This window comes from Mytilus trossulus, chromosome 2, assembly GCF_036588685.1.
Source record: "Mytilus trossulus isolate FHL-02 chromosome 2, PNRI_Mtr1.1.1.hap1, whole genome shotgun sequence".
Lineage (NCBI taxonomy): Eukaryota > Metazoa > Mollusca > Bivalvia > Mytilida > Mytilidae > Mytilus > Mytilus trossulus.
Window position 1 is genome coordinate 52,883,983 of NC_086374.1, and position 27,993 is coordinate 52,911,975.

At 31.1% G+C, this 27,993-nt stretch overlaps 1 protein-coding gene across 1 annotated transcript; it reads left to right on the forward strand.

The window, feature by feature from the left end:
* Positions 1-11,847: 11,847 nt before the first annotated feature.
* LOC134705235 (hemicentin-2-like) lies at positions 11,848-26,726 on the forward strand. Its single transcript, XM_063563996.1, has 8 exons — positions 11,848-11,924; positions 12,798-12,939; positions 14,014-14,234; positions 15,841-16,149; positions 16,856-17,158; positions 18,105-18,401; positions 20,351-20,641; positions 26,237-26,726. Exons 1-8 carry the CDS (start codon positions 11,870-11,872, stop codon positions 26,572-26,574), a joined length of 1,956 nt encoding a protein of 651 aa, XP_063420066.1. The 5' UTR covers positions 11,848-11,869; the 3' UTR covers positions 26,575-26,726.
* Positions 26,727-27,993: the final 1,267 nt, after the last annotated feature.

A 27,993-nucleotide genomic window follows, 5' to 3' on the forward strand; every position in this document is an offset into this window, starting at 1 on the left:
TAGGTTGTTAAATTTGATGTATGATTTTTGTGCTTCTATGTTATATTTGTTTGTTTTAAAGTGATCAAGATGATAACACAATGTTTGACATTTTTGCCTATTATTTCTGTTTGTTTTGCTCACACATCGTTGTCAATATAATGGAACTTGACGCGACTGTCATACAAATAAAGGGGTTGGCCAGCTTTAAAACCAAGTTTATTCCACTATTGTCTTCATTAAAAAAAAATGCATGTACCAAGTCGGGAATACGACAGCTCTTATCCATTTGATTGATGACTTTGAGCTTTTGATTTTGCCATTTGATTAAGGATTTTTCTTTTTGACTTTTCCTGAGAGTTCAGAATTTTTGTGATTTTACTTTTTTTCTTAATCTAAAAATAAATGATTTTAAGGTTTTATATCAATTGTATTTGCTTTGCAAAATCGTATATATAATTTGCCTTTTTTACTTTTTTATTAATCGCGCATTATTATGATTCTTTCATACAGGTTTTTAAGCCTAGTATGTATGATGAATTATTTCAAACGGAATCAATAACAGTTGGAATTTCATGATCTGATGGAAATATATGAGATAAGAATTGTTTTGTCATACATCAGTTGTAATGACATTTAAAAAAGTAATAATAATAATCACGACTCGTTGATAATTCTCAAAGTAAAGTTCTTCATCGCAATATTATATTGTCTTATCTTTGGAAGCTATCATAACACAAAGAAGTATATTGAATATTAAAACCCAAGTTTAAAAGAATAGCAGCAACAAAAGTATTATTCCATTTATTTTTTATTCATCTATTTAAGTTTATGCATCCACCATAACTTCCATCAGAATTACAAATGATAAAACAGCCTTTTTTGTACAGGACCAGGGATTACTATGTGCTAATTCCTTTTACTTATTGCCAATTACAAGATATTCATCCTCTAAAATGTATAAGTTATTGACATTGTGCGTTGAATTTTTTTGATTCAATCCAGTTGGTCGATGCCTATACTAGTATAGGCATCGACCAACTGGATTGAATCAAATTAACCATACCAATGCTAATACATGAGATACACTGTTCGACACTTGATATATTTTCAGTGATCTATGAATAAATTTTAATAAAATATATGAATAACTAGTTTAGGTTTTAAACTACATGTGTACTATTTGAATGCACCGCATTCATTCATGTAATCTACATTCATAATAGTTATTAAAGGTACCAGGATTGTAATTTAGTACGCCATACGCGCGTTTCGTCTACATAAGACTCATCAGTGACGCTCAAATCAAAATATGTATAAAGCCAAACAAGTACAAAGTTGAAGAGCATTGCTAGGTCTAAAACATCGAGAAGGCTGGTGAGTTTCAAAAGAATTACGAAAGCTCAAAATCATCATTTTTAACTTCAAATTTGATTTTCATTTTTTTTACTATTTCAAATGATCATTGAATCTCTAATAAAAGAGGGACGAAAGATACCAAAGGGACAGTCAAACTCATAAATCTAAAACAAACTGACAACGCCATGGCTAAAAATGAAAAAGACAAACAGAAAAACAATAGTACACATGACACAACATAGAAAACTAAAGAATAAACAATACGAACCCCATCAAAAACTAGGGGTGATCTCAGGTGCTCCGGAAGGGTAGGCAGATCCTGCTCCACATGTGCTCCACACCCATCGTGTTGCTTATGAGATTACAAATCCGGTAAATAGTCTAATTCGGTAGGTCAAATTCATGAAAGGGAAGGGGATTGTAGTTACGACGTAAGGAATCTATACAAAAATAATATTTTCATAATTGAATTACGTGTATTATTACGTGTATTATAAATTGCAATAGAGAAAGAATTATTAAAAAGTTTATGAGATCCGTGGAATTTTTGTATGTGAGCTTAATAAGTTTTTTACTTCTTTTAACTTTATTGCGCTTTTTTTTCGAAACGAACTTAAGATTGAAGGTACTGCCGAAAGTAGAAGGTCTAGTTCATTACTTAACATTTTCCTTGCTGCTGAAAAATATGGAAACACTAGAGTCGATTGCAACATACTAATTGTCAACTTTATCGTAGGCGTTGACATATTGTATTGCTATACTAGTAGATAGTTGAATTTAAAAATAAATGTGAAGTTCGCATCCTGAATGCCACTTTGGACTGTGACATCCCACTTCTGACACCCGTTTGTTACAGGCTGGTGGCAAATATGGAAACACTAGAGTCGATTGTAACCTTCCAATTGTCAACTTCTTATTTCTTATAAGAAATATATAATTTGTTCAAAGTATGGCGTTTGTATGTCTCAATGAATATGTTTTGCTTCTGCATGTCACACTGTACTATAATATCATGTACACGGATATCCTACTTATACAGCAAACATGTTAAAACAGAGTTATAAGTGAGTAAGCAATATACAGTTAGGGGTAAATAGAAAAAAATACCCTCGTAAATTTTACAATCTTTTTTTCCTTGCTTTCGGAGTAGGTCCGGTAAGGACTCATTTTGGCCTCAAATTTCAGTTTCATCTGACGAAATATTTTGACCACTTTTTAAGCACTTAAGTGTCTATTTCACTTGATTCAATTAGATTTTGTGAAAGATTTTAATTGATTTTGTCATTAAAAACGATCCGATTCAAGCTGAAATATGAAAAATCTCTCAAATCGGCCAAAAAAACGACACTTTTCAGATGGTTTTTGTCAAAAATGAAAGTGGCCGCATCCGTGTTCATCTACAACCTTTATATATGTTATGTATTATCATAAAATACAACTTACATTTCAATATTAAGGATGAACACGAATGCGGCCACTTTCGTTTCACACGGAAACCGTCTAAAATTAAACTAAAATGATAGAATTTTGAAGATTTCAGTAATTTAGCAAGACTTAATGGTGCTACAACCCGATATATGTGCATTGTATTGTCAAAAAACAGCCCATATTTGTGTAGCAGAAGCATTCAAGTGTCCAATAAATAACTAAAAGTTTACATTTTAACAATTTTGTAAAACTGTTATATTTTGGGGCCAAAAAGGGGTCTTACCGGACCTACTATAGACTACTGTTTTTTTTACATATGTGTACATATGTGTGTAATCATTATCTTCAAGTGGTTTTATTTCGAGTAGTTAAAATTGTGGAATATACCTTTCAGTTGTATCCATATCAAAAATGTGTATTTATTTATCAAAATATTGCAAAATGTGTATGAAATTAGAATTTCAATACCTTGAAATTATATCTTTTTTTAAACTGATTACGAATATCTATCAAAAGATAAAATGAAAATCATGTCTTTCGTCTCAGTTTTTTTGTAAAACTGCGTGAACAAGTTCGTTTGAAAAACAAGTGTGTAATTAAAACAATAATTTCTGGACCCATGGCCGGTCAAGGTATGACAAAAACGGACAATTATACATAAAGTAGCTCAGAAAATATGAAAAAATAATCTTGGTAATACTATAAACCCACTTTCAATGTTAAAAAACCCATAAGCTGTCTAAAAATGGATTTTATTGCACAATAACTTTCATCTTTGAAAAAAACCGATATGACAAAAATGCGAAACCACAATCCTAACTGTGCATTGCTACTTTATGAAAGACTGAAATGGACACCCCTTTAGATTAACTGTCATGCATGGTTGAGATGTTTTTTTGATCTAAGATCTAAAGCTACTTGAATGTTCGTTTGATATATATTTACTTACCCATTATACCTAATTGTTATATGTTGAAAAGCGTATCACGTTGGAAGCAGTTAAATAATGAAATCTTTGTTTTGTAACACGGTTTGGAAAGAAGTGATATTATTAATACAAGCAAAGTTTGCAATTTGAAAAGGTCGACAAACATAATTATTCATCATCTGGTGGGTTTTTTTTTTTCTTTTGAAAAAAATGGTTATCTGTGAATTCAAATTTACAACGGTGATGAAATTTTGTTTCACCTTTAATGAAGCAATAACGAGAATTAAGAAAAAGATTACCTTTTTTTTTTTAGACAAAATCAATTCTAAATTCATTTATGTAAAGCTTAAACAAATATGACAAAAGATATTAAAGCTATGCTTTCAATTTAATGATTAGTACGTTTGATTAAATGAAATGTATTATCATGAAAAATGAAAAACTAACATCATTTGTACAACAAAACGTTTGATTTGAAAACATTGATAATTCGTCTTGTGAGCCTTATAGTGCTCTGTGTAGTTGTTTGATAAAAATAGAGAAAATTTATATCTTTCCGAACCCATTGTATATAAAAAAAAAAAACAATAATTGTGTGATTGCCGGTGATCTCAAAAGATCATTGGATAATGTTAGGGGTCATAACCTTTTTAACTAACAGGATGAATCAAAATATGCTAACAGGTGTTAAAAAAAATTGACAACTTCCTGGAATGTGAAAGGCATTCGAAGGAAATTTGTTTTTCACAAAAAGAGAAAAGGAGTCGGTCCGGTAAGACCTCTTTTTGGCCCCAAAATATAGCGGTTTTACAAAATTGTTAAAATGTAAACTTTTACTTAGTTATTGGATAGCAAAATGGTTCTGCTACATAAATATGGGCTGTTTTTGACACTACAATTGACATATATTGGGTACTGGCACCATGAAGTCGTGCTAAATTACTGAAATCTTCACAATTCCATCATTTTAGTTAAATTTTAGACGGCTTCCGGGTAAAACGAAAGTGGCCGCATTCGTGTTCATCCAAAATATTGAAATGGAAGTTGTATTTGATGATAATACATAACATATGTAAAGATTGAGGATGAACACAGATGCAGCCACTTCCGTTTTTGACAAAAAACATCTGAAAACTGACATTATTTCGGATATTTGGTAGATTTTCCATATTTGAGCTTGAATCGGATCGTTTTTAATGACTTAATAAGTTAAAATCTTGCACATAAATTAATTGAATCATATGAAATAGACACTTAAGTGTTTAAAAAGTGGTCATAATCTTTCGTCAGATGAAACTGAAATTTGAGGCCAAAATCGGTCCTTACCGGACCTACTCCTTTATTGTTAAACCATTAGAGAAACAGATTCTTACATAGTTACTCGTGGATTATCGGAGTTATCCAATCTCGATAGTTAAATTATAAATTTTAAAGTCCTCGCCGAGGCTCGAACTTTAAAATTGATAGTTTAACCATCTCGATTGGATAAATCCACTTGTATCAATGTAAGATTTAATATGTATCTTATTTAGGGCCAATGGTATATCTCTTTATACAACTGTAATATAAAAAAGAAGATATGGACAGCACGGCCCGGTTTCGTCCAAAAAAAATACAATGTTCAGAATTTATTAAGTTTTTCATCATTATTTCCATTGAGAAAACATTGTTCCCAGCCAAAAAATAACTATAAAATTCAACAGAAGCCTTATTAAAACCGTTAAAACAATCTTCCTAAATATAAAGTTGTTTCTTTGGTGCGCAAATATTTTTTTTGAAATGGACACCACTTTAGTTTAACTGTCACTGCCATGCATGGTTGAGATGTTTTTGCGATGTTAGATCTATAGCTACTTGAATGTTCGTTTGATATGTATTTACCTACCCATAATACCTGATTGTTATATGTTAAAAAGCGTATCCTGTGGGCAGCAGTTAAATAAAAAAAGTCCTTTTTTGTAACACGGTTTGGAAAGAAGTGACATTGTTATTACAAACAAATTTTGCAATTTGAAAAAGTCGTCAAACATAGTTATTTATCATCTGATTTTTTTTTTTCTCTTAAAAACTATATTTATCTGTTAATTTAAAGTATATATGAACTATTAATAATTCAGACTTTTGAATGTTTTATTAAGGCCAAAAGTTCAACAGATAAAAGGGAATATCAATTTTTCAATCTGGTCGATTTTAGATATTAGCACATGAGGAAAATTTTACATTTCAACTTTATTGAAGCAATAACAAGTATTGAGACAATTCTAAATTCATTTATGTAGAGCTTAAACAAATATGACAAAAGATACTAAAGCTATGTTTTCAATTTAATGATTAGTACGTTTGATTAAATGAAACTAGAACACACCCGCGAAATCGCGGGCATATACAGCTTGTGAACTGTTGTAGGTGGATCTTTTGTAAAAGATATTATGTATGGAGAATTTCATAAAAGGTATCAAAAGCTCTCTCCCTTTTTCCCAAGTCCGATATTTGTTTCCTTTTTGTTAAATTCAATTATTATTGTGTGTCTGGCCTCAGACCACAATTATTCTTCTCCTTTCCTACAATGCTTCTTTTGGTAAAAGTCAATTCAAATAAATAATTGCACCGTTTCAAACATGAATTAAATATAACTGCTGATATATAGACCATTATTAGTCTGATAAAATATGCTTCTAGTACAATTCTATCAGTGCTTTTTCTTTTGAGAGCCTTATTAACATGCCAATGGTAGGATATGAATTATGAATAAATGACTAAGACCGACTAAAGCTAATTTGAGGGGTGGTTTGAGGGGTTCTGATCCCGAAATCGAAAAATATTTTCCCGGATCCTGTAAGGATCAATCCCCAAATCCCGAGCTTAAAAACACCCTATCCCGACGCCTCGAAAAAGGTCATACCTGCCTCTCATCTCTACCTTACTTTCATTTTTGCCAAATCACTATTTTCCCCTTTCAATAATAAATTTGTATGCCCCATTTAAGGGCATTATGTTTTCTAGTCTAATATTCCGTGCGTTCGTCCGTTCGGTCGTCCGTCCGTCCGTCTGTCCCGCGTTAAAGTTTTTGGTTGAGGAAGTTTTGGATAAAGTTGAGCATTTTTTACCTATTTCAAAATATATATGCAAGTGGTAAAACACCATGATAACGCTCTTAATTGCTTTTATCCATCATACGATTGGTTGTACTTGTGTCACATGTTTTACTTATTTTAATATATATATATATATATGCAACTGGTATGACCCCTTAATAATAAACATTCATAGAAAACAGAAGAGAGAATACAGAGAGTCTCTATATATTAAAGTAGTACACTCGTAGTTTACATGTAGATAGACGCGAAAAAATATTATCCTCTATAAGGAGGTATAATAGTTGGGGTTCTTGCGATCTAAACACCATGATATGGAGAACGCTCTGATTGGCTTATTTATCTTTTCATTTTTGTTATCTATCATACGATTGGTTGTGTTTCAAACCGGAAGTCTTGTCTATGACTAAAAGTCATTCTGATGACGGAATCATATCCGGACTCCTTTTTTTGTCGTTTTTCTCCCAAAATAACTCAATCTGAATAATTATAAGAATGGATGACAAATGCGACTATGCATGTTACCCATATGACATAGAGGCATGATGATTGATTTACTGTGGAAGGAAGAGAAGCGACACCCAAAATGAGGTCTTCTCGTTTAATAGTATAGATGTATTATCATGAAAAATGAAAAACTAACATCATTTGTACAACAAGTTTTTCGATTGGTAATAATTGATAATTCGTTTTGTGATTCTTAAAGTGCTCTGTGTATTCGATTGATGAAAATAGAGAAAGCTATGTATTTAATTTCAGGGGCAGTGGTGTGTGTCTCTTTATACAACTATAATAAGAAAGGCTTCTCTAAAACCATTGAAACAATCTCCCTGAATATAAAGTTGTTTCATTGGTGCACACATACTTTTCCAATTTAAATCATACTTGAAATTTGATGAAAAACAAAGAAAATCAAGAAATATTACAACGTGTCAATTTTGTCATGGTTTGTTGTCACAATAACTCTGTCAATGTGATATTTATTTTTTTTATTTTCATATAATATTTGGATTATGATACTCAAAGGGAATATGAAGCATTGTGCAATGTCACGTTGGAGTATCTCAACCAATGATTAATTGATTGAGCTATTAAATTTAAAATACAGAGGAACAATACACAATTTAAAAAAACATGATATGTATCCAATATGGACTAGTTTCTAAACCACTATTGTTTGTCGTGAAGTATTCTATGTTCCTGAAAAATAGTTTTTTTTATCTAAAAGGTTATTTTCTATTAAAAACGATATAAAAAGAAATTTTTCCGTGCTAATGAATAAAATTTTCTTCAAAACTTACTTTATCTTACTCAAATGTTATGGTATTGCGATTCAAAAACTTCATACTAAATTTTTCAAATATGACATTATTATAACTTTTACATGATGAATTCTAATATAAAATATATTTTTAGAGACACAAAATCTTTGTTTTGCTTGAATATATAATAACTAACTTAGTACAAGGGTCCTTAATTACTTTGTTTGTATGAATACATTTAAGTTATCTATGTGTAACGATGCAGTTCTAATCATCAAGTAATTTGTTCAAAAATTAAAAATGATTGAAAGTATATACTATTTGCAAGAGAAAATGATCTATCTGGAATCACAAATCGAACATTTTGTTGAAAAGTTAATATGTTCCATTTAAAACATTTTGTGTCAATAAAGGGACACTTTCTATTAATAGCAACAGTACAACGTTTTGCAACAAATGCTCATTTCGACATTTGATGTCTTTATGGTGATGCTCGAGGTCAACATATTGGAATGTATGGTCATTCTCTCATTATTTTCTTTCGGAATTGTGAAGTCAAAGACCATTTTTTTATTGAAAAATGACATGAAGCAAACATTTAAAAGTATGTGCAGTGTATTTTTAATTATTATCCACAAACGATCATGGCACCAGTAAATAATTGAATTCGTATACCTTATATAATCCTGAAATGATGTCTATATAGAAGTCAGTATGATTTAAACTATCCCGATTATTCACTTGCGTGTGTACTTTTACTAACGCAAGTGGGTAGTTGGAGCTCGTTTCAATCAAACTGTAAGGAAGTGAAAATTTTGCCATTTGATTCCCCTGCACCTTCAGTAAGAGATTTTTATATGATGCTTTTCCTAGTATATTAAAACTAAATTATATTGATCATGCAATTCAATAGTTATCTTTTCTAAATGTTCATTTGGCATAAAATGATTAACTAGTGAATTTAAAAAAAACAAGCGCTTTGGGAAATACAAAATGAACATAAAATGATTTAGAAAGATATGACTGCTTTGAAAAATGACTTTCAATCAAAACCAATGATAAATATATCATGCTTATTAAAGTTACAGAGTTTACTAATATAGAAGTTTTTAATAATTTATGTACACTTTATATCATGATCATCTGATTAAAATCAGCAACATTATAAACATCACTACACTGTTAGATCTTTCGAAAAAATTTGATGAATGCATAAGACTTCAAAGGAAGAAAAATTTATGATGTAATACAGTATTATAATCTTTCAGAATTTTCTAACATATTTAAAAAAAAATCATAGTCCACATGTTAATCTAATAATAACTCGGAAGCTAAACTAAGATTGATTGATCTTTTCTTTTATTATAATAATATTATTGTATGTCTTTAGATATATGTGTTGGTGTTTTTCTTGGCGTATTCAATTTACGAATTTAATTCAATTAATAAATAGTATTCGATTTTATTTTTTCAACACATGATATATCTTGATAGTCAATATAAAATGTTTTTTGAGTAAATGGATTGTGTTTTTTTTCCATTCGCACTCAATTGAGTTTAGAGTATGCTAATTGATGATGCCAGTCAATGTTAATATTCTTATTAAATTTCATTGAAAAATTATATACACTCATCCAACTTATATACCTGTAAGATTATATGAATTATCATTATTTATATTCAATAGAACGAAATGATCTCTAAAGTACAAATACAGAAAATGCCTCTACCAAGTCAGGAATATGACATATGTTATCCATTCGTTTGATGTGTTTGAAATTTGATCTTGCAATTTTCTAACGGAATTTCCGTTTATAATTTCCCTCGGAGTTTGGTAATTTTATGAATTTACTTTCAACCTTATAAATTTTAACAAAGAGGTGGGAGATTCAAAAAACGACAAAATAAAACGTTTTCAATTAAACAACTCTCATATTCCTGACTTTTCTTATCTGGCATTTATCAAAGAAAAAGTGGGTTAATAGTTATCAAAGGTACTAGAATTATTATTTAATACGCCAGACGCATGTTTCGTTTACATAAGACACGTCAGTAACGCTCAGATCAAAATAGTTATAAAGCCAAACAAATACAAAGTTGAAGAGCATTATACCTGGTTTTATAGGTAGCTAAACCTTTACTTGTATGCAAATTATGTATGGTTTCGTTGTCTATTTTGAAGTTATAAAACATCGAAATCGGTTTCACTTCAGTGTGTAAAATTATGAATTTTCTAATGTAATTTGAAGCAATAAAATATAAGTTTCAATTTGGCTCATGTTACATCATGAATTTTCAAATCATATAATCAGTCTACTGAAGCAAGGTGCTCGATAAAATTTCATCTGTATTAATTATCCTATTATGCATTAGCCAAGCGTTCAAATGTCAAACTGACTAATTAATACCGTGTCTAACTACTTAGAGATTAACCAATATTTATCCCATCACCAATCTATTATTAATTGACGAGAATTAATAGTTTGAGTACCGAAGTTTGGTAATTTTCTCCGGGCACTCCGGGTTCCTTCAGCAAGAAAACTGAAATGAGATAGCACAATAGAGCTTAAAGTGGCATTTGATACCAAACAATCGATTAATCGAATGAATTACAGTGTCAATATAACAACAAGAGTATGTAATCCTATTATACAATATTGCAACATATTCAACTCATCACCAAACAACGTGATAATTCACAAAAAAATAATTCCATGATCTATCAATATATTATTTCTTATTTTGTTCTTTATCTAGTAATCTCCTGACTTATAATATTAATTTTAGATTAGAGATTTTTTTAATTTCACCCAAGTACATCCATATAGCGATTTTGTGTCACTCGATGCATACTTTGTATACTTGAAAACTTAGATTGTCATTCTTTAATGTATATTTTATCAAAAAACTGTATAATATGTTCACTCGAATTTTAAGTATCATGTTTCAAAATATAGCTCAATAAAAAAACCAGAAATGATTAAACCAAAAAAAGTAAACTTTATTTTATAGCTTTCGTAATTTCAAATTTAAAATAAAATGTTTTTCGCCATATAATGTCTACAATTGTTTATTCTAAATGTGAAAAACCAAAGGTAACAAAAATTGAAAATAGCACGTGAGAAGGTTATCGTCCGAATGATCGTTCTGAATTATCCCTTTAAAGAACGCTTATTCCCAAAAAAGCGAAAGCAAAAGATGTATACGACATAAAAAAAAAAGGGAAGAGATATGCGACCAATAGGAGCATCCATAACAGGATAATGTCCTTAATATACGGCCTTCTTTGCTTATAAAAAAAACTTAAATATTATAGCTGTTTCAAACTCTTATCTTCCAGCGCAAATAACCAGTCTTATTTTCTTATTTAGAATAAAACCAAATATCTTCAGCACTAGATTAAAAAAACAAAACATTATATCGTTATAATGAAGCCACTGCGGTTGGACGTTTCGTTCCCGGCTGAATCACCAACCTTAATAGCCAGCTCTACTGTGTTGGATTGATAAATCGTCATTTGTTTGTACATTTGCTGCTTTTAAAATGTTTCAATCACTCGAAACACTAAGTTTTTGCACCCTGATGCATCATAGATGGTCTTTTTAAAAGTCTTTATATACATACACCTGGGAAATATGAGATTTAAGATACCGAAGGAAAGTTTCTTTTCTAGGAAAGGATTTGTTGATTGTGTGAATCTTGTGCTACATGGCCAGATGTATCAGTCAGTTCAAATTGGCTATATTAGCATGAAAGTTGTTGTCACTATTTCAAATACTATCACTTGTTATTTCAGATAATCAGTTTAATGAGTTGTAATGAATCTACTATTATGTATTCTGATACTGATCATCATACTTCCTCTTTCAATAGGTAGGTATATGGGTCAATATGAGTTGTTGATTTTCCATAGACAGTAATGGTAAAAGTTTCATATGGAGCTCAGTCCATTTAATAAACTTGGAAACGCTTATTTCGAAGCTGAGAAATTGTCACATATGTAATTTAATTTTTGGGGGTACGAAGTAAGATTATTTTTTTCGTAACTAGGATACCCCGAAAATCCTTTCGTGATGCAGCTTTTCGTGGTACAAATGCCTTTTTCCACACAATACGTTTTTCGTTGAACATTTGATAATTTGAATACATTAAACAACTTCATAGTTTCTACTTTCCATATCAACACCACGCGAACCATTATACTTCCTGTACTTTTAATTGAAAAATCCAGATTTAAAAAAATTGAGAGCAACACGCTTCATAATTCCATGCATCCGAATGGCTTTTCTGGATTTATCTTTATCAGGAACGCTCAATGCCAAACAATTGAAATTCAACAATGTATAAGTACCGAAACCGTAGAAGAGCTATATAACAAAATTACCTAACAACATAATAGCCAAATTTATCTGAAGTCAACTTTGCTTGAGGTTTAAACTGTAATTGAATTTTTAAATTTTACAAATCATTTGTCAACTATTTTGAGATCGGCTTAACTAATGGATGACGAATTACGAGTAGATGCAATGACCTGAAAACACACTGACATCGCACAGCATAATGAAAACAGATCGTAGAATATCAGTTACTGAAAACATCCTTAGTGTTCTTGAATAATGTTATAGAACTAATGGTTTCTTATTAACTATTTTCGTTTGAAATCCTATCAAATTAACACTTTTTCAAATTTTTAATGCAATAATGACTATGATGTTTCTTACACGTTGAAAGTTGCTTTATTATCAGGTGAATATTACTACAGTAACGGAGTACCTACATTTACTTGGCTTCAAGCCAAACAAGACTGCGAGGCACGAGGTATGCAACTTGCAAAGTTAGATTCACAATCAGACCTTGATGATGCTGTCGCCTACATGAACAGTGAAACGTAAGAATACAAACGTATAACAAAATGATAAAGACAATAAAGCATTTAAGAATTGTCCAATAAGAATAAGCTATCGTTCTTTTCGAACAAGGTGAAGTAAGATTGTTACAAAAATTAGAAATTTCCTTCGGTTAATTAATGACTTTCAAAAATTGCAGAGCAATACTTTTATTACTATTCCCGTTGCCAATACATATTTGTGATTTCTTAAATAATATGTCAAATACTCATAGGATTCACACGAATTGTTTCTTTTGGTCAAAATTGAATACATTTTGCAGCGGGCGTGAGCGTGGGGTTGGGGATGGGGTTGACAGAAGTCTGTGTTTCTGACTAAGATAACTATTAAATTAAATACATATAAACTATATTTTAATCAGTTTAATTTCAATATAAAAGTTAACTTTGCTAGTTTTCTATAACACTTTATATTAATAAACACATCTATCCCATCAGGCATTATTGTTTGCCTTTATGCGTTTCTCCTCTTTTTGCAATTTTACAAAAAATATGTCATTTTCAATTAAAAAATTTATTTGAACACTGTACAGGACATACAATTTGTAATAAGAAAATACAACAACTGTAAAAAAAAAATATCAAACTGAGATAAGCGTATATTCATTTCTATACGCATGTAAAAAAATTTGGAGCTAACTTTGTCGGTATGCGATCTATGTTCAACTTTGCTGACATACTTGTTTGTTTTATAGAGATTAGGATAAAAACATAGTGGTGACTGATGTACCCCATTTATTTATTTAATTTTTACCTATTATTTCTGTTTCTTTTGCTCACACCTTGTTCTCGCTTTTATAGAATTACTGTCAGTCATACAAGCTAGATGTTAAGCTAGCTATAAAACCACGTCTAATCCACTATTTTATACATAAGAACATGTATGTACCAAGTTAGGAAAATGACAGTCGTTATTTATTCATTTGGTGTATTTGAGCTTTTGGTTTGTTAACGGACTTGACGTTTTGAGTACGGAATTTTGTTATTTTTTTCTTGTACATGTAATGCATATATGCCCAATGGAGATCATTTTTTTTAATATGTTTACTTTCTAAGGGGCAATAATATTGCCAATGACATCTGGGTAGGCATGAGGTACGATATGACTTCCACCCCGTATGTTTATCGCTGGATAAGCTGTGATATACCTACATTTACGACATGGTATCCAGGCGAACCAAATAATCAACAAACAGACCAATGTATAAGACTGCAGAGGACAGGCTACACACTACGCACAATTGGATGTAATTGGCAGTATGACTATCTGTGTTCAGGTATGACATATTTGATACCAAATTGATCAAATGGGTATACTTCGAAGGGTATCAGATGAGAATTAAAAATAGTACACTTAACAGAACTTTTGACAATCAGAGATATATCAAAACACAGAAAGAAAAAAAATACTGTTATAATGAAGCCAATTGAAAACCGATTATTAACTGATTTTTATGATGAAAGATATAATTTGAAATGTATACTTGAAGGAATTCTATTGAAAACTAACAAAAGCCTTAAATCACAGATAACTGATGAAAAAGAATTCAAAATATGCATATTGGTGGTCATCTACATGTATTATCTTCGGTTCCAGAGTATGTACAATAAATATTTATGTTTATAGATTTATTATGTTCCCGTATAATATATGCAAAATTTATGAGAATGAAAAAAAAACAAATATAGCAGTACGCACTGTAGTTGGGCAAACACTGTCATCTATTGAAAAGGAACTTAAGTTCCTCATGCATTTATGAACATCTAACCAAGAAAACTCATAAAGGTCAACCAAATATGGATGGTATTTATGGAATGTTTTGATAAGGGACTTTCCGATTTGAATTTTCCTCGGAGTTTGTTATTTTTTCAATTTTAGAATTTAAAAGAATTAATCACTACAAAATCTGTATATTTCAAAAAGTTATTAATTTAGAAAAATGTTACCTTTAACAATATTTTTTATTCATCAAGTTCCCAATGAGTTCAAGAATTATACATAATTTTTTTTCAATTTTTGTAGTTTTCGACAGAAAATTTTATAATATCTTTTGCAGCTGTTTTCTGCTTTCAATCATCTCTTGTGTAGAAAAACACACTTAGCTCTACAAGGAAGTTTACATTTCTCACACATAATGTGGCAATTATTTAGATTAAAAAGATATATAGCCTCCTAATATTAAGATAATTATCGCTTACCAGTAAAGTCAATTTCGTAACCAAAGTAAATGAATTCCACAAGTCGTTATAACGTGTTTACGCAACCTACTGAAACATTGATACATTCTTTTATATGTATTTACTTTGTATTTGCCGACAAAAGCAAATATTCAATTAAATTTGTTGGTGTAGTTTCCTTATTTTTATTGTAAGTTTAACAACTTTTCGATGCATTGATGCTTTGTCCCGTTGTTAAATAAAGGCAACTGTAGCTACCGGCGCCGAATGGTACTTTAACTTTTTGTTATCAAAATCATGTATGTGTACACGAAATGCAATTCTGTCATAACAAAATAACAGTTATTCTTAACACAAAATGCATTTTTGTCTCAAAAGTAAATATTATGTCACAGAAGTCAATTTTGTATGCAAATTACTAGTAGTTCTCAGAATCCAAATTAAACTAGTTTGCATACAAAATTTCCTGTTGTCGCACAATTGTCCAAAAAAATGCACATTAAACTGAGGCAAATAGTCATATTTGAGGTAATCCAGGTCAAAAATATGAAAAATGTAAAATATTGTTTATCTAAATAAATGAGAAATCTTATTTTGTGTCTACCCTCATCGACAAGTATATCAATCGTACAAATATAAGAGCATATTTTATTTTGTTTAAGATGTTTAAATACTTAAAGTTAAGTGACTTTTTTTTTATTGTAGATGCATCAAAGCCATATGTGTATAGAAATTTTTCCGAATTGGCATCGCCGTACCACGCTTCAGTTACACTTGAATGCCCATATTGCTCAACCTTACCAATTTTAAATGTCAATTGGGAATTTAACAATGGTACATTTGTCAAAGTCATTGATAGCTCAACTAATGCCAATAAATATACAGGATCGACAACATCTTCAACCTCTTTAGAAATAGCCAATGTAGGTGAATCAGATATGGGTTCTTACTCATGCCATGTTACCAACTTAAAAGGAGTAGGAATGGGGTCCTCGATCAGTTTTACCATTTCTGGTAGGTATATAGATTTTCAGGCAGATGTGAAGAAAGAAGAGAGTGAAAACAGATTAAAGAAAGCACAACTTAATATAAAACCCAATATACAAGATTAACATATAGTATTCAACAATAAGCAAGTGCCTACACAACATGACAAGCTGTAAAAAATAACTGCAAACAGGTCAATTATGACAAAATCAAAGCTAAAAAAAGCTGGTTTTATAGCTAGCTTAACTTCTCACTTCTATGAAAATAAGGTTTAAGTTTTCAATGCAATCCCCATAAGCATATAAAGAAAATAATAAAAGGTAATGAAGTTTACCACTGCATTCCAGGACATGGCAAATTAATGATTGGGTCATTTTATCATTATTTATTTTTTTTTTTGTTTAGGCTTAGGATGTTATAGCCAGATTAAACAGAACGTTTTTGAATATTTGTTTTTCAGGCTACTCCATTTTCTTAATAGAGATGACCATTTAATTGATTAGGGTCTATACTTAAGTTTTTGGTAAGCCTTGTATCTTTAATGAATTTGCATATTTATTCAAAATCCTTAATGTAGAGAGAGACAAATTGATAATGGCAACCTAGTAATTGTCTTATCGCTCTGAAAATGATTACCTGTAAGTATTAAATGGCTGCAAAGAGGTCACATAGTGTAGCTTCTTTTTTTTTTTAGTGATTACCAGTATTTATAAGATGCTATTTTGTATTTCAGATTTTCCAATTGTTAGTGCACCACAGCTCTTGTATATTACTAAGTATAGTGACTTGCTTGTTTTGAATTGTTCGTTTCGTGGACTACCAGAGGTGACGTCAATCCAGTGGAAAATGAAAAATAGCAAAGGAATCTTTCCATACAACGACGCATCATCGACACATTACAGTGCTGCTACTATGACGACACCAAATCTGTCTATTCACAGCGTTAACTTTCAGGATGTAGGCAATTTTACATGTGAAGCAACAAATCACGTGGGTACAACAGTGGGAGATATGATAACAGTTGATGTCGTAGGCGGTATGTTATAAAAAAAAACCTATAAACTATGACCTACCGATTTGGACTATTAACCTAGTTTGAAATAACATAAACAACAAGACGGGTGTCACAGATATGCAGCCGGATCTCCTTAACCTTTCGGAGCACTTGAGATCATCCCCAGTTTTTGACGGGGTTCGAGTTGCTAAGTCTTCAGTTTTCAATGTTGTGTCTAGTGTACAATTTGTCTGTTTGTCTTTTTATTTATCTTTTAGCCATAGCGTTGTCAGTTTACTTTCGATCAATGAGTTTGACTGCCCCTCTTGTATCTTTCTTCTTTCTTTGATGTCAAGTCACTGATTCTATCACAAAATAACTGTCTAATTAGTTTTTACTTTGCCCTAAATGGGTTTGACAAAGTATATTCTGCTTTTACTACTGAGATAAGGTTGAAATTGGGACTTGCAGTTATCCAGTATATGCAACCATTCAATCGTAGTCATTTAACAGTAATGCGCATCTATGTATGATAATACCTTATTTCATTTATCTTTTTATTGTTTGCCATCTTTTGGTAAACATTGTAAAGAATATTATTGATATCTCGACAAATTATCATTAGAGAAAAAAATATTATCATGTGAATAGCATATAGCTGGGTGAGTGATAATGACGATTGCAAAACCCGAGAAAACATTGCCAACTGAGGCAAAGTCAAGGTTAACTAAATTTCTTTTTTTCGTGGGGTTACAATCTGCTTCGTCACTGTCTCTGCTAAGTGTTATGCAACGCATCATTAAGCCTATTTGATTAAAAGTTTGTTTCCTATTGATATTCTGGAACAAATTTCTTGCAGAAGTATAATGTCTGATAGTTAATCAGTTTATGTCAAAAGAATAAATATATAACTTAATTCTCAAGTGACAGTTATATTTCAGAAATGCGAAATTTAATAACAAAAAGAAACATCATTATTCTTTTACAGTTCAAGCAGAAATTTCAAGTCCTACTTATACCGTCGTTTATGGCGAACAGGTGACTTTAGAATGTACTATATGGTCAAAGCCTGATTTGAAAAATGTTTCATGGGAAAGAGAAATAAATGGGACAGTTGTCTGTGTTGACTTGGGAAACACTTCAAAATACCTTGGATCAAACAAAACCTGGCATTCACTATTGTTATTAAATGCGGGTTTTTCCGACGCTGGCAAATATTATTGTCAAGGAGAAACCACAGAACTGTCTGGTAGGAGTTCAGAAACTGTTTTAGACGTTATAGGAGGTATGTTGCATTCATAAGTTTGATCTTGGTCTATCATTCACCTTGTATTTAAAGCTTACGCATTTATAGCATTAATGGCGTGTTGTATTTACCTCATGGTTGTTAAGCTTTGGCGGTTTCACTTTCCATGCTTACTTTTATAAAGTAACGTCGATTCAATAGCTTCAATACCACGAAACTGGGTGATTACAGCTTTTAATTCCCAGATAATTACTCAATAAACATATTGTACCATATAATGTTTTTTTCCATGAAACAGGGGAGGTAAATTAGAGGCAATAGTAGTTTATCGATGTTCAAATGTCATAATTACATTTAGCTGATGCAAATTAAGGTAAGTTTCTCGTGTGCTCTGAATGCATTATCTGTCATATGAATCAATTACTATTAACCCAAATTGTCGTCATTGGGTTAATATTCACTTCAATTATAATCCGAAAGATCTTAGACTGCGAAAACATGTCTCTGATAAGCGCAGAAATGTTTCCTGATTCCTCTGTTGAAGCATTACATAACAACTTTAATTCTTACAATGTGAAGCCATCCATGACGACTATGAATACATGTTGCGCTTAGCAACTAAAATATACGTACGAGTATATCAAGGTTGAATCTCTCTTTCATAAGTCCTCGGTAATTTCAATGCGCTAATTCAAACTTATATCGAAATGAAATGTATCGACTCTAACTTGGTAAGCATTGTATAAGGATATAATAGAAATACAATGTAAGGGGTTGTGGTATGTATATCAATAACACAACTCTCCATCAAAGTCATAATGTGTAAAAAATTAAATAGTTGGAAGTATGGCCTTCCACACGGAGCATTGGCTCACACCGAACAGCAAGTTGAAGAAGGCCCTACAATGACTAGTATAAAATAGTTGAAACAGGAAAACCAACGGTATATTCTTGATAAATACGAGAAACACTTCTGAACCAGATAAACAAACCACAACAACTGAATAACAGGCTCCTGACTCAGGACAATATACAATATAAAAACAACATACATTTAAAAAAAAAATGGGCATTGAAAGATGTCAAAAGACAACTATACACTGTAAAAAATGGCAATAAAGAAAATAACGTACGCAGGTAGATTTAAATATACTGGTCATAGTTTTGTTGTTTTTGCAGAATAGAAATGTTTCTTACAAAATGAATAAACCTGTTGTTCATAGTAAGAGAACAGAAGTGAAAATATATCATCAAACTAAATATTCATCAAAGGGTTGTACATATTGAAAATAATAAGACCATCAAAGAAACATTACAAATTGTGTAATATAAAAAAGAAGATGTGGTATGATTAGACTATTTATTGTAATTTGGAGCTGTATTGGATTGAATTGTTTGAATGAATGTTTCTTTTAAGTAATGATATTTTTTGTCTATTTCGATATCACCAAGGTAAATTCTGCCATTGCATCATCACTTCAAATAGATTTATAAAAAAAGATGTGGTATGATTGCCAATGTGACAACTGTCCAAAAGAGACCAAAATAACACAGAAATTAACAACTATAGATCACCGTACGGCCTTCAACAATGAACAAAGCCCATACCGCATAGTCAGCTATAAAAGGCCCCGATAAGACAATGTAAAACAATTCAAACGAGAAAACTAACGGCCTTATTTATATAAAAAAAATGAACGAAAAACAAATATGTAACACATAAACAAACGACAACCACTGAATTACAGGTTTCTGACTTGGGACTCGCACATACATATATAATGTGGCGGGGTGAAACATGTTAGCGGGATCCCAACCTTCCCCCTAACCTGGGACAGTGGTATAACAGTCTATAAAAATCAGTTGAAAAAGGCTTAACTCATCAGATAGACAAAAGTTTAGAATTCAAATGATGTGTTTAAAGTAAGTGGGCGAAAGTTAGAGTCACAATATGGCCATATAATTAACATTGCTGTTTTCAATTGAAGGATTACCAAATATAATGATAAATCAAACTGAAGTTCGGGTGAATGCATCCGAACATATTACGCTTTTCTGTGAAGCCAGTGGTTTACCAAGTGTAATTTCTGTTGAATGGAAGAAAAATCAAAATGGCGTTTTCCTCAGTTTTACTGGTAATCTACAAGGCGGGGATATAAATTCGCCATCATTGACATTTTCATCGACAACATTAGGTGATATTGGTGAATATATTTGTACTGCAACAAATTTATTAGGAAACACGTCAAGTTCGCCTGTTTTGTTAGATGTTATTAAAAGTAAGTACCAATGTCTTTATTTATTTCATTGTGGTCTATAATTAGGTGTAAAGTGTAATGAAGTTAATGAATGAATTGTATTTATAACAAAGATTGGTCTTTCATTACTATATTAAATCAAAATTACTGAAGTAATAATGGAGAATTGAATGATTCTTTTTGTAAATAAATTGGAGTGCTTCCTTCTAAAAATGTGCACACGATCAACGCTTTTACAACTCAATTTTACTCAATTCTTCTCAAATTATTCAATACTTATAATTAAATTGTTTTGCAAGTATAATGAACACACGATTTCTATCAAGCTTTTTTTTTTTATGTTACTGTGCACATAACTGTGGAACCTTGTGTCATCTCCTACATTACATTATGAAATGATAATTAACTTTAAAATGCTGTGAGATTCCTGTTAGCCAATCAAAGTAACGTATTATAATGCAACATACTTCCAATGTATTTATATTAGTGTAGTCAATGGTTAACCGGGTAACCGTTCAAACGACCGAATACAGAATACCAAAAACGCTTACCGGTTAACCGGACTTTTTTTTCAATTTTAATTGATTTGATATAAATTTGTATTAAAGTCATTAAATATTTGTGTTTTTTTTTTTAAATTGTCGTCGTGGTGATTAATTTGACGGTCAATTGTCCAGTATATTGATTGGTAATGTTAATCCAAAAATAGAAAATTAATTAGAACTTGTTTCAAGATCTTAAGTAAACATTATTAGTTTCATGTTTTTTTAACGGTTATTTTTATACAGTAATACGATTAAATTTTACGATTAACTTCATTATTTCATGTTTGATTTAATATTATGTATACCTACATCTAAATGTGCAATCTCCGTCGTGCAAGTCTTAGTTTGTCATACTTTAAACTAAATGCCAAAAACTCTAAAAAAAAAAAAAAAAAAAAAAAAAAAAGAAACCAACGTGATTATAATTCAATGTATACTTGATGGTACGAATATCAGGATTAATCAATTTTTATTGAAGCACCTTACGTTAATTTCGGAGACAACAAGACAAAATGGAAGAATCATCGGTTTCAGACATATTTAATTCTACGAGATCAAGACGTTTTTTTCTATTTTTCAATTTGAAGTTAGTACACACGCCATAGTTGATACCGTGAATTTGAGAATTAAGAGTAAAACTTCGACAGGAATCTTCACAGACAAGCCTTATAACCCCAAAGCCCAAACTTTATTTCATCGTTTTTATAAACGTTAATGTATGACTTGGATAGAATGTAGTCACATTGACACTCATACAACATCTTCTTATATCGATGTGTAGGGTACTATTGATAAGGCCTTCACACATTAGCTTAAACTATTGGTTAACCGGTTAATCGGTCGAACGATTATACGAGTAACCGGTTAGACCAAAAGTGTGCAATTGACAACACTAAGTTATATGCATGTTTAACCTATCAAAGATCAGTAATTAATTCACACTTCTTTGAAATAACAAAAAAAAAGAGAAGAAATGACTTAAGACAATATGTGAAGAGGTTCCTAATTTGGGACAGGCACAAGAATATGTTGCTGAATTTAATATACTCATCATCAATACCAGGATTATAATGCTATACGTCAGACAACGTCTACAAACGACGCATCAGTAACGCTCGAAACAGAACATTTAAAAAGGTCAAAGAAATTACGAAGTAAAGAAGACCCAAAAAATCGATCAAAATGCTTATATTATATAATTTCATCATTCTAAATACAATGGTTCAGAGACTGGCACAAATAAATTTACATATACTATTATAGTTTTAGACATTAAATAGTTATCAAAGGTACCAGGATTATAATTTAGTACGCCAGACGCGCGTTTCGTCTACCTTAGACTCACCAGTGATGCTCATATCAAAATATTTATAAAGCCAAACAGGTACAAAGTTGAAGAGTATTAGGGATCCAAAATTCCAAAAAGTTGAACTAAGACAAAAACAATCAAAACCAAGGAGTAAAGAAAGACTCACAAAAACAAAAACAGTAATAATGATTACGAAACAAAATGAACTCCACTAAAAATCGGGATTGAAAACAGGTGCTCCGGAAGGGTAAGAATTTCTTGCACCGTACACAGCACCCGTCCTGTTATTTCTTTGTTCAGTTCGGTACAAACTACGGCTATGATAATCTATGCCTGGGATAAGAAAGTCCTTAGTTTTTTGAAAAATTCAAAGTTTTGTAAACAGGAAACTTACCATATTATTGATATTCATGTCAACAACGAAGTGTTGACTACTGGGCTGGTGATACCCTCGGGGACGAAATGCCACCAGCAGTGGCATCGACCCAGTGGTATAAATAGTTATCAAAGGTACCAGAATTATAATTTAGTACTCCAGATGCGCGTTTCGTCTACATAAGACTCATCAGTGAAGCTCATATCAACATATTTATAAAGCCAAACAGGTACAAAGTTGAAGAGCATTGAGGATCCAAAATTCCAAAATATTTTGCCAAATACGGCTAAGGTATTAAACATGTTATATGGTTACAAATGATATTATATGCTATTCTAAATAAGTGTCGAAAATCTTAGCTAATGTTTTAAAGTCGTTATATTATTAAATCACCACCGTGATTGTAGTCGATATCAAAGTATGAGTATAATTCTATTATTGACTCAGCGGTCTTACATTTAAAAGCCGTGTCTTGTATGCAACGCTAATGATCTTCAACTATTTTTGACATTCTGCATTAACCTACAAAGTTTTTTGACACTATTTTAAAATATATTGAGATAATTTGGAAACCTTAAACAAATAATCAATAGTATGCATCTCAAGCGAATCGGCGAAATGGTGTTACTTTTCTAGAAAGTCTTCTTTAAATGAATAAAACTTGATACATTTCTGTCATTTTGTGTATTTATCAGAAACGCTCAAATAAAAAAATTAAATCAAAAGATGCATAAATACGCAAAAATATTTGGAGCCAAATGACAAAAAGGGACATAAACTGAGTGCTAAATCATCGCAGGTCTAGTTTATCTGAGGAACTTGAATCCTTATTTTTTCATAAATTCTCTCTTTATCAATGGTATATTTAAATATATGCTATAAATCATGTTAGTCCCAATGCACTGACTACTGGGCTGATGATACCATTGAGCACATGTAATTTATCAGCAGCGCGTCAACCGAGTGGTAGTAAATTAAATAACCCTGGATGAATTTGTTTGTCCAAAACCGGAATATCTTCAAGGGAATGTTCCTACCTATATGCATTGAAGGCAAATTGACCTATGAATTTTGTTTGTCGCTTAAATAAAAGATTAAGTAGAAGATGTGTATTAAAATAGGGATATCCGATAATGGTATATTGTAAATATATTCACAGTTATTGGTTATTGTTGAATTTCAATTTTGTTCTGATGATTATATTAATGCATTTCAGATATTCAATCAGAAAATGTTGTCCAATTCCCCTTGCTAATTATCCTTTTACCTGTTAATGACATATTTACAGTAATAAACTTATTCAACTTCCTTTTCAAGGTTATATACAAAGAAATTGTTAATGACATATTTGATTGTCTTGTTCTATTGAACTTGACACTTGTCAAGGACTAATTACAGCATTAACCGATTATGCAGTATGTGTGCTATGTAAGGCGTTAATAGTCAAAAAGGACTGTTTTCAATTGAAATTCAATTGTATAAAAAGATTGTTACAACCGTTTTATTCTGATTCTGTGAGGTATAGAGTGTTTAGTACCTTTGATAACTATTAACGCCACTGGGTTGATGCCATTGCTGGTACTTGTTTCGTCAACGAAAATATAACCAGCTCAGTAGTCAGAACTTCGGTGTTTTATTTTATTAATGAATTATATAAATTTCCTGTTTACAAAAGTATCATTTTGTTTCAAATACTAAGTAAAGGCCACAGTAGCTATATATAGTATACCGCTGTTCGAAATTCCTAAATCGATAGAGACAAAACAAATCCGAGTTCCAAACTAAAACTGAGGGAAACGAATCAAATATAAGAGAACTACAACACAAGAGAAACACAACATTAAAATGTAACACACACAGAAACGAACTATAATATAACAATGACCATTTCCCTGACTTGGTACAGGGTATTTGAAGATAAAAATGGTGGGTTGAACCTGGTTTTGTGGCATGCCAAATCTCCTTCTTTAATGGCAATGTTAATTATAACTTTTAAATGACAACATTACATGACAGGACAACCATACAAATAAATGTGAGAAAATATAAGACAGAGAATTAAACGATTAAAAGCTAACAAAAGGTACTTTGTTTAAAAAATTTCTTTACCCAAGCATAGATTATATTATTTGACACAACCTTTTGGAATTATAAGTCCTCAGTTCTCTTCAACTTTTTACTTGTTTGGCTATAAACTATTTTGATCTGTCTTCACAGTATTTAATTCGTGATACATTGTGATATGTAATTGCAAAGCACAACTGGGAACCGACCAAGTTTATTGAAATTTGAAAGTAAAATCCCTTTTGATCTAAACGACTTGTGAAAATCTATAGTGTAAATTAAATGTGCCTCCATGCCCACCTGCGTATATTATTTAATACATATTACCTTTTTATGGTAACTTCTGTGGTTATTTCAATATAATTACATTACATGAGTGTTGCATTATGATACGTTATTTTGATTGGCTACCAGCATTCTCGCGTCATTCTGAAATTAATCTTAATTTCAAAATGAAATGTAACATTCATGATGACACGATCTTCCGCAATAAATGCACAGGTAAATAAAAGAAAAACTTGATAAAAATCGTGTTTTCATTATGCAACCAAAATAATATACTTGTAATTAAAAGTATTGAATGCTTCTTTTAGTAGTTTTATAGGGTTGTAAAAGCGTTGACCGTGCGAACATTTTTAGAATAAAGAACTTCAACGCTTCTGACAAAATTGACTTCAGTTACCGATTTTACACTATAATAAATTTACAAAAAGAAGCAGTCAATTCTATAAAACATGTCTTGAATAACTTTTGTATGACGGTACATATGTATAATCATGTAACATATGTTTGTATATATCTTTATACCAATGTAATTGGTTTGTTAAGATAATTAACATGTGTATAAGACAGATGCTAATGATGAATACAGATAAAAAAAAAATCAGCTCATGTGAACTTTTAAGTCTTTGAACCAGTTCATGCTATTAATTCCGTTTCACTTCGAGGAGTCACATATATAAGTCTATTTTGAGTAAAAATATATCACTAAAACGATGCCATCTAGCAGAGATATTATTAGGGCTACATCGGGGACATGAAAATGGTCTAGCTTCGATCAATCACTCAAATTTACAATTAAACAGCAGCATTATTTTAAATATGATGGATGATAAGAAACAAATAAGTTTCACGGTGGTACCGAACACTAGAGGAAGATAACTCTGTAAAATCAGCTAAACGTTTTAATCACATTGTATTGTTAAGGAAATATTAAACTTCTATTGCCGAATTCGAAATATGATATACTTATTAAAATCTCGAGCTTTCATTTGGCATTTCAAAATTTAACAAACTATACTTAATCTTAATCTCTGTTTCAGATGAGCCAATGTGCCCGTGTTCCTGTGAGTTTAAAGGAAAATTAGACTATTGGGCATCTCAAAATGCAACAAATTATACTATGGCTGAACTACGTGTCATACTATCTCCTGTTTTAGATGAAATAAAACGTAATCTTACAGTTGATAAATCAACATTGACAAAAACAAAACTGAAGTATATTTGTGCGGAAGATAACCGGTCTTCTGTGTATCAAATTGGTGCCTTGGGAATAGCTGTTATGACAGTTGTTTTTGGTGGACTAGTTTTGATTGACATAGTATCAATCAAACGTCATGTAGAGACTATTCAATCAGCTTCCAAACCTTTTAAATTTTGACTATCAAAAGATAGCAGCAGTAAGATTTGCTCAAAATCTGTATTGATATATACTCTTACTTAAGATTTGTCATATTATGGGTTACCTTTTATACTTCTAGAATATGGAAAATAAAAATACTATCCGAACTGTTTAAAGTTATATTATCCCCAAAACTCGACAAAATGCATTAAAATTTGAGATCAACATATGGTCTTAAACCTGCAGTAAGTTAAGAGTGGTTTTTTTTCTATAATCCGCGTTGAAGGCTTACTGTGACTTTGAGATGAAAAACAGCAATAAAAATGTTGTTCCTTAACTTATTGCGTTTTTCTTTTCTGCTGTGGATGAACTGATTTTGTGTGATTTACTTTGTTTTTCTATTAAATAATTGACTTATATGTGTCTAAGGTCGTGTTCACACCAAACGCCGTGTACAGTAAACATGTTTACATTTTGTTTAATGTAATCTGCACTAGTTTCACATAAAATTTGTTCACATCTATACACCTTGTTAATATTTCTTGTTGAACAGGAAAAAATACTTCCATAAATTAAAGAAATGTCAAGGTACAAGTGATAAATCAAGTTTTAATATAGTCAAAACCTACTATTTAATGTTTACAAAAAAAAATTATAATCGCTCGCCTCTACATTTTAAGCTTCGCCTCAAAAATTTGCAAATTAAATATTTTTTTATTAAAATTTTCAAATCGCTCGCTCGCCCCAATTTTTGGAGTCCAAAAATCCGTAGAACAAGAAATTAAATTGTTGTGGCCTTAGCTACCTGTACATAAGATTTGTTCACACTTGTAAACTATATGTCATTTAAATGTTCATTACGTAGAACCGAATTCAAATTATTGATCAACTTTTCTAGCAGTTCGGGAACGACCAATTGACTTTTAAAAAAGGAGAGATGATTTTTCCACTAATTGAGTAAAAAAAAATCGGGTTATTCAGATGATTAGAAGGAAAAAATATTCTGAATCCAAAGTTTCCCCATACATAACAGTGTTAAATATTGAATTGGTACCATCGAAATAAAAATAATTATAAACTCTAGCGCAAAAAAAATCTGACTCAGACCCCCCTCACCCATTATTTTGAAAGTGAAGTGGATGCTCCTTTAAGAAAGTCATTTTGGATGATTTGCAGTAGTTTAAAGATGTGTCGATTACGCATTAAAAACGTAGGATCGCCATCAGCGTGCTTACAGACGAAAAAAAAAAGAGAATTGCGATGCTAAGGATCACTATATTTCTATCTTTTCTGGTCGTTTAAAATGGTATTTTTTTTCTACAAGAAGTATTTGACAAAGGGAGGGAGTTATCTTTTTTTTTTTAATTATTTCTAATTGTATTTTAACGGACCAGAGATACTACACAAACAAACAATTAACCTCACCCTTTTTTAGTAATGCATTTATGAGTGAATCGT